The sequence below is a fragment of the Glandiceps talaboti genome, chromosome 18 (assembly GCF_964340395.1).
Source record: "Glandiceps talaboti chromosome 18, keGlaTala1.1, whole genome shotgun sequence".
NCBI lineage: Eukaryota > Metazoa > Hemichordata > Enteropneusta > Spengelidae > Glandiceps > Glandiceps talaboti.
This window is the reverse complement of record NC_135566.1, coordinates 7672501-7689234: the sequence shown is the minus strand read 5'-3', so window position 1 is coordinate 7689234 and position 16734 is coordinate 7672501. Positions and strand designations below refer to the sequence as shown.

Genomic DNA, 16734 nt, shown 5'->3' with positions numbered 1-16734 from the left:
ATAACTTGCTGTGTCAATTTTGTATCAAATTGACCTATTTAGAGGGGGCATATCGCCTACATGTTATCACCACAATTCTGATATCACTCTACAGATAGCTATAGGGCGTTTTCCTTCATGCCAATCTCTAGAATATGTTGCTATGTGCTTGATACATACAAAAAAAAAAGCTGTCAATGTTGTTGTCTGGTACGTAACATATAAGCTTTCAAAGAGAGAATTTATCTTTGTGTGCCTTGTTGATGGTAATGGTAAGCTAACATATACTGTAAGATTTGTGGAGATGTTTGACGTGTGATATTTTACCTCAGGATTGCCTTCTATACATGTAACATATTAATAATTCAGTAACATTGACTATGTCAGTTCACTATTAGACATTCCCACCTTTCTCATCTAATTCAGTATGCCATTATAAATGTGTCCTAACACATTCCTTCCATTTTCCCAACCTATCCGGTATTCCACACCAATGTACCAACACATTCCCACTTTTTCCTAAGTATGCCATTATACATGTGTTCCTACACCTTTCCTTACCTTATGTTTCCCTAATATTTCAGACCCACCACATTCCCACCATCGTCACATCAAATTCAACACTGTCAGTGTCCCAACACATTCTGACTTCCAGTTTGAAAAAAAATAGCATTTACCCCCAGGTTTTTTTATAATAACACCATTTTACCTCATCGTCAGTACAAGTACGCAATCCAGTTGACCTCATAGCCAGTACATGTACGCAATCCAGTTGACAAACATCCACTGTTTACAATACTTGCCCAGTCCAGCCTTTAAATTAGTTTATGTACAATATACAAGTGAATGACCATCTAGCAAACTGTTGGTCCAGATTATAAGTTTACTACATGTGTTCTGTTGCTTCAATTTAGTGATGTAGTACGCATCTGCTGTCAATTATGGATAAATTTGAGATTATATAATATTCAGTACTTGCAACTATAGCATTTTACCTCATGTTAGACGGTCAAAATAAACACGATCATCTTATTCTCATGTGTGCCTATGTGTTAGTGAGTGGAGAGGAAGTGGCGGTGTTGATGAAAAAATCAGATTGTTATTTTTATGGCAAGCCTTGGGAATTTTACGTCAAGTATAAACAAGAATTACAAGCATTAACTATCTTGCTGTGACCTGAGACAAAAGGGTTGTGAAATTGGTAATATTTGTTTTTCTAGTTATGTATATTACTGAAGTTTTATCTTGTAACATTGGTAGCATATATCCATGTCTGATGTCAAATTTCTTGCAATACTATTGATCCTTTTACTGTGATCTGAACGTGCCTTGATGTGAAATGAATGTACAAATACTACTGTATGTTTCACTAATGATGAACTGTTGTCATGGTTACCTTAAAAGTTTGTGAATCATGTTTTGCCATAGAAGAAATAAATGATGAAAATCTCAGTTGCTATTTTGTCTGTGTGTGTAACTTGTTTTACTGGGAATGGGGGTTGGAGCGGGGGGTGGTGAGATGCTCCCCAATTTTCATACAGGCATATACAGACCAAGTACCAGATTTCCAGTCACAATCATCTGGTCAGTTACCTTTATTCTAACACTATGAAGGTATTTCTAAAGCATGAAAATGTTTCCCATGTTATTTACCGCACGATTAAGGAATTCCCAACTAGTGAGAAATTATGATATCTATCAACCAGTCATATTCTTCCTGCAGTTGTGTTCTAACTCTAGATATAAAATTGTTGATCTTTCAGTGCCCAATATATACATGAATGCATATGATTGTATTAGACACCATTTTGAAGCATTCATATTGAGATGAGAAACTATGTTACAGTAGTTAATTTTGGCACTACATGTATAGCCAAGTAATCTAGCGCCCTCTGGTGTCAATAATAGACCACATATTGTCTTGATCCTTGATCACAGACCAATAGTTTGAAATCAATGTGACCCTCTCTATAAAATCCTATGTGTTCTCGACATCAGATAATCATACTGGCTAGACAGAAGCTAGTTGACTCTTGATCATAAGCTAAATACATGTGCATGCATTACAAAAACGTTTTGACACAGTGGTGTCATGATGGTCGAATGGCTGGCTTAGAATATGCAAGTTGCGACTTTGACCCTCTGCAATGCTGTTTGTTTCTATAGTCCTTGGGTTGTGCCTCAGCCAACCCAGTTGTATAATTGGGGACATGGTAGGATAGAGGTTGCAATGTGAATGCTGTACTTCTATGTGATAAAAGAGCGTGCACGCATTGGCTTGTACACACTCTGGCATGGGGAGTTGAATTATAAAGGGTATGGGTTGTGCCATTATACATACAGGGGTAATAGCACAGTGTGGGAAATCACTACATAGAAACTCAGACCACTAAAAGAAGTGGTCTGAGATAAAAATTAACATTATACTTAGCAACCACCAAACCAATTCACCAAATAGTTTCTGTGTAAGATTTTGACCAAAACTTCAACAAAAAACACAGACGCAATTTGAATTTCACAAAATTTTATTCTCTTTTTTAGAGATAGGTTACCACAAGCTGACCAACAAGACTTGGTACATACAAGTGTATACCTCTACACAAATCAGGACACTGCCAGACATCCAAGAGCTGGCCATACAAAACTATCCAATTCTGCACTTTTGTTTGAATAGCAAATATTATTTACATTTTACAAAGAAAACAATTCTGCAGAGCTTTAAACATTCCAGATCAGAGTATTTACAAAATCGATATCTAAAATCTATCATTATAGTTTTTCGACCGTTTAAAGGGAAACAGTTCTCAACTTCAATTTTTTTATTTTATTTTAACACCATTTGAAAAACAACTTTACTACTAGAAAATAATCCAGAATTATTAACTCTAAGAAGTGTCAACTGTCATTTATGCATATGTAAATGATTATATGATGTAATTTATTTGCTCCACAAAAATTACGTCATCATAAAACTTTCACAAACTGAAAAGATCCTTTGGGCATTATTAGCTTTAAAACAATCAAAATGTTGACATTAGAAACATGCATATTCATTTGGTGAAATTCATTTCTTTTAAAAAAGTACAGCATATCATATGAATCATATGTACATTCAATGAAAAGACAGTTTAGTGTTTTGTTGTAGCTAAAATGGTTTGCTGAACCTGCTGATGTTCTATGAACAGGGAAAAGTTTGTATGTTTAAAAACCTGTGGATCAGTTTTGAAAAACAGTGGTTTTCTTCTTTGTTTAATGGGCCGTGTATCAATCCCTGGTCATCACATTTCCCTTGCTTGACATTGTGTTGTTAGAAGAGCCTTTGGCGCAACAATTAATCGAGTGTAAATAAGGTCAAACAAACAAACAAACATTAGTGTTATCCTAGTAAGGATTACATGGGATCAGTCTATGATCCTGGACCGACTTTTTCTATAGCTGCGTAACAACCAATTTTCACACTTAGATTTTAAGCCTGATTTGAAGTGAGCCTTTAAATGTTACGTAGTAGTAGGAGTAGACTTTTTATTATAGTGACATGAGGTAATAAAATACCTCCCAGCCCATTGGGCTTATGTCACCTTGAACAAAAAAGTATGATTTTGGATAGTTTTTCTATATGAAACTTCAATATCAAAGACATTAATGTTCTAAGTTCTGAACTGTGTCCCTTTAACGTGTAGTTTGCTACGATCTAACCAACTTTCATCCATAAAATTCCATGTCGCTATGATGTAATGTACAAGGAAATGGAAATAGTTTACATCCTGCATAGACCACTGTACTTGTAAATAGTAAGGAAGGGTGAACACAGTCAGCACTCCAAAAACATGATGTACTTGGAGAAGAATGTCATGTGAAGTGCATATTGACAAAAAAGGACATCTTTACAGGGCTGGTGGAAGATGACCCAAATACATGAATTGACCGAAATACATGAAATGACCCAAATACATGAATTGACTCAAATACATGAATTGACCCAAATACATGAATTGACTCAATTACATGAATTGACCGAAATACATGAATTGACTCAAATACATGAATTGACCGAAATACATGAATTGACCCAAATACATGAATTGACTGAAATACATGAATTGACCCAAATACATGAATTGACTCAAATACATGAATTGACTCAAATACATGAATTGACCGAAATACATGAATTGACTGAAATACATGAACTGACTCAAATACATGAATTGACTCAAATACATGAATTGACTCAAATACATGAATTGACTCAATTACATGAACTGACCGAAATACATGAATTGACTCAAATACATGAACTGACTCAAATACATGAATTGACTGAAATACATGAACTGACCGAAATACATGAATTGACTGAAACACATGAATTGACCCAAATACATGAACTGACCGAAATACATGAATTGACCCAAATACATGAACTGACCGAAATGCATGAATAATACGATAATTATACAATGTAGTCTATGCATGAATACTATCACTTGGCCCTTACAATCCTATCTCTACTCAAATTTTACATAGAAAAGCACTTTTCACGTTTTAGTTTTGTACTCTTTGTGTTTAAAAAGAAACCACTTTTATGACAACAGAGTGGTTTCTCAGTGCATATAGATGATTACATTTATACGTATTGTTACAGTGAAATTTAGGGGGGGAGGAATATGACGATGAAAACTAAGGTTTCAGCTAAGTAAGATAGACACAGACTAAAACTGTCATTACCACATGTTGATATAGGCTATTGAATAAGCCGTTTTTCGTCTCAGCAGATTTCATGAGATCCTGTGTGAGCTATTGTATCCATAGCAACCACTTGAGGGTGGCCGAGCTAAAAGTGTCAATGCTTAGTGACACTATTGTTCTCAACATCATCACACATGACCACGACGAAAGCTTAACCATGATCACGTTTGACAGCCATTGTTGCTAGGCATATTTGCATATCTCGCGAGATCTGCAACGTGGCATAAAATCCCTTATTGACATCGGTTTTTACCGAGTACTCTCAGTAGGTAGTGCTTCTACTGACTTCCATGATCTTGCAGACTACATTTCGCAAACTTCCAATGTTAACACTATGTTGATAACAGGATGATAACATCTGCACAACAGAGGCATTGTTGCAATCCATTTGCGTAATCTACCGCAACGAAAAACAATAGTTTTAGTTTGTCTATATTTTCATTAGCCAAAAGATAAGTTTCCGCAGTAGTAATTTCTGACTTTTGGAGAAATAATTTAGTGATATCAATTGGAAGGCACAATGTTCTTTAAACATATAAAGTGTATTTTATGGTGAATTCTAAACAGCATTGGCTTTGTGTTCTATTAGTATTTTGAATACATTCCTGGTTTCAGGGTAGGAATTGAAATACAGTTGTAAATATTCACTTGTACATTGGGAACTGACCAGTATGTGGCAAAGAAACACTGCAGCTTTTAATATACAAGTTACAGACACAAAGAGATTACAATTCTCACAGCCCGAGATAAAATTTTCCAATGGACAGTCCTCAAATTTCCTTTTGAAATAAGTCACACACATGAGAATGTGATAATGCCATTACCTTTATATCAACACTCCAATAGCATTAAACTATGCTGTCGGTGGTTAGAACGGAATGTCGTGCTAGAGGAAGCCATTTGACTAGATGGTGGAGAGAGACAGAAAACACGTATAGTCTCTAGACTAGATGTCTGGCTGCAAAACCCAAATGAATAGGAGATGAGCTGATGATGAATTCCCGGTTTATAATGGGGTAATTTTTTATGTTCCAAGAGACTAAATAGGAAAGGAAAATAGTATGATTATCGCATGTCAGGATGCCAAATATCCAAGACAAATTACAACTCAGACTCTCCTCACAAGTTATTCCAATGGCATTACATTATCCTCGGTAGAAGTTGTCAAAGTTTGATCCAAGACCTTTGTAATATTGGTAGACTAATATATATGTTGTCATGGCAACCACTTGGCTCAACGTGGTAAGGCAATATGGCATATTCCTGTTATCAGAGAGAGAGATAAAGGATTTTATGGTTTGACCACTAGGAGCACTGGTTGGGGTCAAAAGTGAGGAATAGATTAGTTGAGTATTGTAGCATAAAGGCAGCAGACACGAAGTTACTATCATTTTCCATGTTGTTCTTGCTGTACTGCTGTACTAGCAATCACCAGTCATCAAAACATGCCTAGCCACTACTGTAATGTTTCACATACATTTTATTCATGGCTTTGTGCATTGCTGTACGATCAGTAGCCATGACCAAATATTAGCCCTCACTTTGTAAAATCCAGGGCACCCTCTTGTGATCCTTATGTGCAAAATGGCTGGAACATTTGTAACCGGAACCGGAATATGGTGTTACTGTATGATGGTGCCTTGACATAGTGTTTTGTATAGACTATAATATACGTTTACTGTCTGGCTACAAGGGTTAGTAAATGCCAATAACCCACAAGAGCTGTTATGTAGCAACTATTCCCTTAGGCTGAAAGCCATTAAATAGTTGTGACATGACAGAATGAGGGGTGATATGGCATCTGCTAGTGTCTGAATAAGGCCAGGCAATTATGTTTTATAACACATACTGGTAGCATTCTTGGGCACATATTCTTTCCATAGTCACAAGCAAATCACTGATATGACCTCCATACAACATGAATATTACCCTAGGGAAAATAGAATGCTACTAGTGCCCCTATATGCAAATTGAGGTCACTCTGGGTCAATAGTTCATACCACATGAAGTGTCTGAAGGCTATATGAAAACAATGTGATATAATATTGAATATTCCTTGACTTGCTAGGAGTAAATTCAATTTCGGGTTGAGAGAATTCCAAAGACTTTATACACTTCATCTTGTTATCTTCTCATAAAACAGCATATATGCCTGTGCTGACATCACTTCTTTCATCGACGCTTTGCGGACACTTGTATCTGATGTGTACAGCCACTGGCATGCACCAGACAGACCTGGCTTTGGCATGCGACGATATGTGACAAAATGGCCTGAATAGGCATCACCCATATGAACAACTGCTGCATGTAACCTATAGTTACACTCCGCTGACATTTGTCTGTAAAAGAACAGAAAAATTATGACTTTTGTCTTTTCCTTATTAAATACAACACTTTTCAACCAAAGGTACCTCTTAGTCTGTCTCAAGCTGTGCTAAAACTACCTAGTAAAAGCAAGTTCCTCTATTGCTCACAGCATAATCTTTCACTCCTGATGTTTAATTAGTGTTGGTAACATACCTTTGATAGACTGGTTTGGTCAAATCTGAAGCTCTCTCCAATAGAGATTTGTTGAGTCCATTTCTGTAGAGGGAGGGCATGCCTGTCATCATAGGATGGGACTTGATTTGGTGGAAGGCACCATTGCAAAAGTAAGGGGTAGCAGGCATGGCACTGGAATACAAGACAGAATTGAAATTAATACAGGTGACAGGGCTGATTAAATATTTTGAATGCTTGCATAAGTGTCTGTACATATAGAATAGATTTTGGTGTATGGGAGATATCCAGAGGGGGTAACATCATTGGTCAAAATGATCAACATCTAGGAACTGGCACGAGGTTTATAATAACCACAGTAACTCTTATTTAATGTCAACATGTAACAACAATAGTTTTAGTTTGATTCTGTACTGGCTAGTGCTTGTCTGAAGTGATCTTGCCAGTGTCCACTGTCTAAAAGTGCATAAGTGCCTCTCTCTCTCTATAACTACTTACCTATCTTCAGCTTTGTTTTCTGCATGGCAATCAATGACAGTTTTTAAATCATTGAGTCTTCGCAATCCATCTTGTACATTTGTTTGATGTAAGTATCGAAATCTGTCCATGTTAAGAGTTTCTGGAAACTGGACATAATCTTCCCTCTTCATCGGCATGCCATTATTCAACCAGATCCTTCTGTTAATATGTATGCATAAGCATTGCGGTAACTGTCAAAGAGAAAATACCTGTCAGTAGGGGAAAATTTACTACAATCAAACTGGGAAAAATAATGAAGCCTGGGTTGGGAAAACAACAGTTACATCGGGTTTATATTATAAACTCAAATGTGTCAATGCACAACTGAATTTGAACAAGTAAGCAGAATGTTTCAATGATTGAGAATGCAACTTTCACTTCAAAAGAGCACTCCTAGTGGCCAAAGTAAAAAATCTTTTTTCTTTCTGATGACTGGCGTATGGCGTACTTGAATATTACACCTCTGTTAGTTAGCATAATCTTGGCACACTGTAGCTAGTTGCCAATGGAATTCAGGCATAAGTTAATTCAAACTCACCTTTCCTAAATTTAGCTGTTTGATAAAAGTAGCTTTTGGTTTGATGTTTTCAGTTGTGTTATCTCTGGTGCCATTTTTGTTCACTTTCCGTAAATGAAACTTTGCCAATATTTTGGCACAACCCGAACACTCCACGTCTTCCACTATTTCTGACATCACAAAACGATTCAATAAAGCTTCCAGTGTAAAACTACCAAAATGGTTTGGTGATAAACTAAGTGAAATACTGTCAAAGATATCATACTTGATAGGGCACTGGAAGACAAAAAAACCCACATCAACATTATAAAACTACACTGTACATTGTGTGCTGACTGTCAGCTACACTAAGTCTATGATATACATAACCTTTTTTGATTAAAGTCATTGTACAACAAAAACGTTTTTGTTTTTGTTTTTTTTAAAATTTTGTTGTACTTTTTGAAGAGGCATGTTGACCTCTACAGCTTTCATTACCCATCAACTAACTTACCCGTACCCTATAGATTACATAATCATCATCTGACTTACCTTGTACCCCTACAGCTTACATTACCCATCAACTGGTTTACCTTGTACCCATACAGCTTACATTACCCATCAACTGACTTACCTTGTACCCACACTGTTTGCATGTCAGCTGACTAGCAAGTGATCCACTGAATGGATGGTCAATCTTGCTACTTGGTAACCGTAGCAATGGTGTTTGACAACGACTTCTTGCTTTCTCTTGAATTCCATATCTAGCCTGGAACGTAAAGGAAGTGATAATACTTTTTGAATTAGCAATAAAAAATTGCTACAACTTCTCTAAATGTGTAGCACCAATCCATCCCACAATATGGCTTTTTCACAACTGGCCTTTGGCATTCACATTTTTGACATGAAGAATATCATTCTCAATAGTTTTCCTTCACTTGGCCATTTGAGGCACAACTGTTGTCTTACACCAATGAATCACTTGTCAATCCATCCATCCATCCCACCCACCCACCAACTGACCAACTAACCGATCGATTGTCCATCTGACTGTCCAAACAACCAACCCATCCATGTATCCATCCATCCATCCATCCATGTATGTATGTATGTATGTATGTATGTATGTATGTATGTATGTATGTATGTATGTATGTATGTATGTATGTATGTATGTATGTATGTATGTATGTATGTATGTATGTATGTATGTATGTATGTATGTATGTATGTATGTATGTATGTATGTATGTATGTATGTATGTATGTATGTATGTATGGATGGATGGATGTATGTATGGATGGATGGATGAATGCATGCATGCATGCATGCGCATGCATGTATGTATGTATGTATGTATGTATGTATGTATGTATGTATGTATGTATGTATGTATGTCAACCCATCCATGTCAACACAACTCTTCCCATGAAGCACACACTTGAAAAGCTACTTTTATTGGCAAGAATGATCATACTGGTCAATGTGACTTGAATTCCATTGGCTGCACAAAGGGGAACTTGTGTTTAACGATTCACACATTGGATAATATCGTACCTCTAGTGTAGCTACATCAAGTAATGATGGGTGAGCTGGAAACTTTTCAGCTTCTTCTGACATAGTCATGGTTAAAACATGAAATAATTCATGAGCATCCTGTGGAAATAACACACAGCAAATCTCAATTACTGCTGGCAAACCCAAAAAGTAAGAGTAAAACCCAAATGAGTTAGGGATGCTCATATCAATATAGTATCAAACAAACCTAGTCTTATTTGAAGAAAAAAAAGAGTAAATTTGGACCCGACAACATTTCAAAAACCTGAATACATGAAGTGATATGTATGAAACAATCTATGCTATCCAAGAAGGTTTAATATCATACTTACAATAATTTGCATGGCAATCTTTACTACACTCTCAGACAGTCTTTTGCAAATTGGTCAATCATACTAAGTTTTTTTGTACACCACTGAATGAAATTGGTCAAAAAAAACAGTCCTTCACTGAACATACCTGGTTATTTTGTTTTCACACTGTTTACCTGCTGATGAACAATTTCATTTTGTTTACCTGTTGATCCCATGAAATCACCCATCTCCTGACACGTAATGCTTCTAACACCTCCTTTGGATCATAGGTGTCTTCATTGTCATTCCCTTCACTGCATAACACTGTAAAGGCAAACATAACACAACAACTGTCATTGCATAACACTACAAGGACAAATGCAACACTCACCATTGTCATTGCATAACACTACAAAGACAAACGTAACACTCACCATTGTCATTGCATAACACTACAAGGACAAACACAACAACTGATGTCAGCTCCATTTCAAATCAGGAATCTGCTGTGTAACATACTTCCTGACTTTCTACTCCTACCAGAAACAGAGAGTGTTTATATGAAGTGGACAATTTGGAAGCAGCATCACCATTGATTTTCTTTTCACAAGACCAAAAAATATCTTGTATACTATACCCAGAGTTTTAGGCTAGGAACCAGAAATTTCATTAAGGAATATTGTTATGTATAATTTGACAGAATTAAAGGTAGAGAGAAGTACAGAAGTAAGGCAGACAGATAATACTATCTGATCTGAAGTGAATGTTCAGTGACACTTGCACCAATGAACATTAGGCTCAGTATGTACAACATAATAATTATGTCTCACAGTCAGATAGATCATACACATTCTAATGTGCTCCCCTATTACTAATGATAGACCCATGTGAAATTATCATAACAACAGAGTATATTGTTATGTTAATTGGACCATACTATTTCAACAATTTATAGGGGGATACTCATTACTCTATGATTTACTACATACCTTTTGCCACCTTGAGTAATGAAAATGCCAAATATTGGTTACAATCCTCATCAGAATGACTCTCCATGAACTCACCAAGCCAACTGACAAAGGATGGACATGATGCAAAACTCTGCAAGACTGCATTCAAAAAACATGTATTGCCATGGTTGATCAAACCTGGACATTTACCTGAAAAATAAAATATTGAGATGGAACAATATAAATTGGAAATATGCTTGAGTATTATGATGTGTAATATGATTAATCCCAGAGTATTGTACAAAATCTTCTTCTTCTTTTTTTTAAACACACTGTATTCGCAGATATAAATTCAAATATTACTAAATTCTATTAGGGAATTATACTAAAGGATGAAACATAACTTTTCACACTTAAATTATGGAAAAATTAAAAAAATGTTATATCAAAAATAAAAAAGTTAACTTCTGATGCACTTTACTGAAACTTTGATTGCGGTTAGTTGACGTTGCACTTCTATCGTAATCATATTTGCTGTCACAACTAGAGGGTTAGGGGGCGCTGTGCATCAGCATAATTGAACTAGCTATCATGTGCAGAATATATGCATGGCGGAGAGCTCTACCTACCTGTTTTCTTTTTCGAACTTTTTGATTCCGGACCCCATAGCACATAAACACCAGTTAGTATGGCAGCTGCCAGACCACCCAGCAATCCTAAATCCTTAGTGGAAAAACTCAAGATCATATCGATTTGATTGAGCAATGAACTTTGATGCACGACTCTCCTAAACAATAATTGTTTCAACTGAAAACGTGGTCACATTTTGTCTTCGGTTCACTCCATTGATATGCGCGTAGATTTGTGCAGAACTTCACCCTTTTCTTTGATTATTATGTGCTTTTTACAGGATATCAACAGATATATGAGCCAATACTTATTGCGTCAATGTTCAATATGTAGAATCAGTACGCCATGATGAAAACCGCGTCATACACTTTGAACTCTAACCTTTGACACACATCTCTTCATGTACGTACGTACGAATGACAGGGAATCGAATATACACACAGCTGAACGATTTTAAACGCGAAGGAGAGATTATTTTTTGGCAAACAAATGAGAATCGTGGTTTGAAATGAAACTTGAAGAATGGCTGGACCCGCATCGATGCACTGTTCTACGAATGCAGGCCTGAAAATAAAGGTAAACCATTTCTACGTTGTGTTTGAATATCGAACATTGAATGGTGTTGTCGAATGTAATTAAAAAACGGCTTCCATGTACAAGGTCAAACAATGTCGTTCAGCAGTGTGATGTTGTCGAACTATCTTTTTAATTTGTGTTGGCATACAATGTACACATATTATCGATGACAATAGAAGAGGGATGTAAAACAAGAAAGGTTGACTTTATTAATTCATAAATGTACACATTTTGTATTTATCAAGCCACATAATGTATATTATTGATGGAGAAAACAGGTACCTCTGGGAATTTTTTTGTTTTTTCTAACAGTTTGATCATCGTATCACAGAAGAGTGATATTATCTACTTCTTATTTCAATTATAGTTTCCCAGTCACAGTGATCTGCAAGTGTTAATGTAGAATAATCATGATAATTAAAGAAAATATCAGGCCCTAGAATAATTTTTTGGCCTATATACAATTTTAAAAAATTGCATTATTGTTATGGTTATGGTAGAATATTAAATGTGATTGCCATGGCAGCAAGCTGACCCTGGTATGACAGGGAGTGAAGGGGCTAATAATAGTAGTTGTAGTTACATAGTGGTCTAGTCTCAATTTTGGTGGTGTAGAAAACTTGTATCATAGTCATAAGCAAATCTCTGTCTTTGAATTTTAATGTGACCAATTTCAACTGTTCTGATGTGATTAGATTATACATCTAATTTTAACAAGCTGGACGTTTTTGCACCTGACTATTTCTGGCCATCACATTCCCTGGTACTAGATGTTTTGGTACTGGTACCAAAGACATTTCTGCATCGCTTCTAGACAATCTAGATGGTATGAAAGAAGGACAGAAATGTCTAGATTGATGCCAAATTAGTAGTGCCGAATCATGTTTGGTGGTGGTGCCGAACCATTCACAGTAGTAGTGACAAAACGTCTGGCTCTGAAACTTGTGTCAAAATGTCTAGAAAGCATTCATGCATTTCTGTTGTCATTACAATTATTTAAATTAATATACTTTTTTTTCTCAGACTCATTCTATTTTGGATGATTACTCTGTGAATTGGTCTCAGAAGCTTGGCACTGGAATAAATGGTCCCGTTCGACCATGTTCTAAACTTTCCACCGGAGAAAGATTTGCTCTGAAAGTACTTCTAGATAAACCCAAATCTCAAACAGAAGTGAACTTACATGTACAATGTAGTGGACATCCACATATTGTTACTGTTTATGATCTCTATGCAAATGATGTGCAATTTCCCGGAGAGGATTATCCGCGACCACGGTTACTCATGGTGATGGGGTTAATGGATGGAGGGGAACTATTTGACAGGATCAGTCAGAAACGTGGATTTACTGAAAAACAGGCTGCTGTGTATGCAAAACAGGTATCTATGATATACTGATATTGTCTATAGAGGATTAGACGTGATATTACTCATGGTGGATTGCTGCCATATTAATTTGAATTTATGACTTTCTCTGTAAAATTGACAAATTTGTTTTGCATGACTGAAGATTTATTGTTACTTTAGTAACTAATGTAGATGGATTGATGTAAACTTACCTAGTCAATTTTAGGTTGGATAACAGTGCAAAGTGAGGTTTTTAAGAATTGGATATCATATTTATTAATCAAAATTACTTTTAACCCTTGCGACATCTTTATTGCGACAGTCCCTTCCAGATCCCCACACCGTGTTGAAGTATACACTGACAAGTTCACTCAATTGACTTGATTTCAAGTAACTTACGTGATAACAACCTAAAAAAGAGGCACAGTGTCAATTTTAAAAGGTTAAACTTATGAAAAATTCAGTGGTTTATTTTGATGAATACTTTTGATAAGTAAAGGCAATCATTTTTTTTAAAAGTCATCATTTATTTATCAAGTTTTGAAAGAGCTATAATACAAATACTGTCTGTTAACACTGACTGGAATAATCTGAGAGTATATGTATGACTGATGAAATAAATAAAATGTACACAAACAAAGAAAAATTAAATTTCGATAAAGAAGTGAAAGTTTGATTTGACAAACAAAAACTTTAGTATTCACAAAGAGTACAAAAAATTTAGTGTGTTTAGATAAGGATATTTAGTTAAGAAAATGTGCAACCAAGTTATAGAAAATAAACTTAATAAAATGAAAATGAAAGGTTAATGCATTGTTAGTCAGTTTGCTGACAAAGACTTAAGTATGCAGTCGGACAATGTCAGGTAACAATTTTCAATTTTGTGTTTGGCGTACAAATCTACTTATAATGAAATAATGATAATAAACATTTATTTAGTAAAATGCCATATATCCATGACGGTGCTCATACGCACGTCACTAAAAAATAAAGACTACTGCTCAAAGAACTGCTAAAAATGGCATAAAAATTGGTCAAAAAGATAAAAGTGAAAGTTATGTTGAGGTATTGTCTCAACAAAGAGGAAAAACACATTTGATATACTTGTCCTGACACAGATGGATTTTGATATGAAGGTAGCTATGTTTATGATCAATTAAATTTTGTTCAAAACTCTGTTGTACTTACCTTTTATCTTATTCTAGCTGCCAATGTGTTAAAACAGATGAAACTTCTTTTCCTACAAAATCAAATATGTATAAAGTGCCATATTTTATAGAAACTACTAAGAACACTTCATTTATATACTACACTCATCACATTCTGCTATTTTTCATTACAGATTGCCCTGGCTGTACAGAGATGTCACACTCTCAATATTGCACACCGAGACCTCAAACCAGAAAATTTGCTACTCAAAGACAACTCAGAGGTGAAAATTTTAATGTACCTCAACATTTCTTAAAAGAAAAGGTTAAATTTATTATATAAAGAATCTGTTATTATCTGATAACAAAAACAAAGAAAGTGGAAACCTTAATTAAGTACCAGTAAATGTATTGTGACTGTTTTGAAATCTTACTTACTAAGCTGCAACAATATATACTCATAATTTAGATATCAAATATTAAATGGATTAAAAATTCTTGTTTTGGCTAAGGAATTATGTTATTTTTTAATCATTTTTGTACTGAAAAGGCTGCAGCATACTTGCATGATAAATTTCAATTTAGTACCAAATATTTTATGTAACTTTATGATACTCCCATCATGCAATGTTTCCCAAGATGCACATGGGCACAAAGATTGGAGAGATCATCTATCAAGTATCAGTTTTTACAAGGTGGATGAAATGCTGATTTACAAAATACTTTGTTTTTTCAGGATTCACCTGTCAAGTTGACAGATTTTGGTTTTGCCAAGGTTGATGATGGCCACTTGACAACTCCACAGTACACACCGTACTACGTATCACCACAGGTACTGGAAGCACAACGACATCAAAGACGAGAACAACGTGGAATTATACCAACCACTTCAACACAGTATACATATGACAAGGTTAACAATTCAATGCTCTGTCTACCCATTCCTGTCTTTTCTGTATCATTCCCTATTTCATGTAATGGAATGAAAACATATCCATTCCATACCATTCCTATATTATTTCCTAATCCAAAATAGTTATACAAGTCTTCCAAAGAAACATACCAACTTATTGGCAGTTTCACTTATGTAATATACATGGAAGAAATTATTCAGTATAAAACATAACCAAATTAAAAAAAAAATTCTTTTTAAAAAATTATAAATTTTTACTTAGGGCACCCATATGTAATTCTGTATTTCTCATCGTAACACCATAAAAAGGATGGGTCGGTCGTTGGTTAAAAATTTTGAGAATTTAAGAAAAGTAAGTGTATTATGTACATGTTGGTGATACTTTCATGTCATTTCATAATCATACTTTAACAGTCTAAATCATTTTGAAATGACAATTAAATTCAGAAGGAAACTTTGAAGAATTTGTTTTATTAAATTTCCCAAATTTCAGCAAGAAACAATAACTTTCTCTCAGATACACACTTGTGGGGTTGACATCATACAATCAGTAATGTTGAGATTAATTCTAATCCTGCCATAGAGGGCATCAATTTTTAAACTTATTTTGCCAGATTGAAGAAGTATAGATTCAGTCGAGTCATGAGAAACACAGAATTAGGTATACAGCTGACCGCATGAAAATGTATATCAAATCAAATGTAAGACAGTACACATTTTATGATGTGTTTATTTTCATTTCTAGAGCTGTGATATGTGGTCACTAGGTGTTATTATCTACATCATGTTGTGTGGCTATCCACCATTTTATTCAGAAACTCCATCTAAAACAATCACTAAAGACATGAAACGAAGGATCATGGCTGGTGACTATGAATTCCCTCCTAGTGAATGGAGTATTGTATCAAGACAAGCCAAAGATGTAGTCAAAAGGTCAGTGAACTTTAACCTCTGAACTTTAACATTTAGATCATTTCAGAATTTTTTTTTCCAATCAGCCAATACAAATATAAGTGACCTAAGGGGCCTTTTCACTATGCGTCAGAGACCTGTAGTGACGAAACCCCTAGATCACAA

At 35.2% G+C, this 16734-nt stretch overlaps 2 protein-coding genes across 2 annotated transcripts in view; one reads left to right on the top strand and one right to left on the bottom strand.

The window, feature by feature from the left end:
- Positions 1-6844: 6844 nt before the first annotated feature.
- On the bottom strand, positions 6845-11790 carry LOC144449327 (ubiquitin carboxyl-terminal hydrolase 30-like). Its single transcript, XM_078139848.1, has 9 exons — positions 11673-11790; positions 11083-11253; positions 10317-10417; positions 9801-9899; positions 8877-9011; positions 8285-8539; positions 7754-7937; positions 7249-7399; positions 6845-7067 (listed from the first exon to the last, which is right to left on the bottom strand). The coding sequence occupies exons 1-9, from the start codon at positions 11788-11790 to the stop codon at positions 6845-6847; spliced, it is 1437 nt and encodes a 478-aa protein (XP_077995974.1).
- Positions 11791-12195: 405 nt separating this feature from the next.
- Positions 12196-16734, top strand: part of LOC144449326 (MAP kinase-activated protein kinase 5-like) — a 26272-nt gene continuing 21733 nt past the window's right edge. Inside the window, exons 1-5 of the mRNA XM_078139846.1 lie at positions 12196-12249; positions 13273-13629; positions 14939-15028; positions 15481-15657; positions 16403-16590. Of these exons, the coding sequence (XP_077995972.1) occupies positions 12196-12249; positions 13273-13629; positions 14939-15028; positions 15481-15657; positions 16403-16590 (866 nt within the window). The remainder of the gene's footprint in view (positions 12250-13272; positions 13630-14938; positions 15029-15480; positions 15658-16402; positions 16591-16734) is intronic.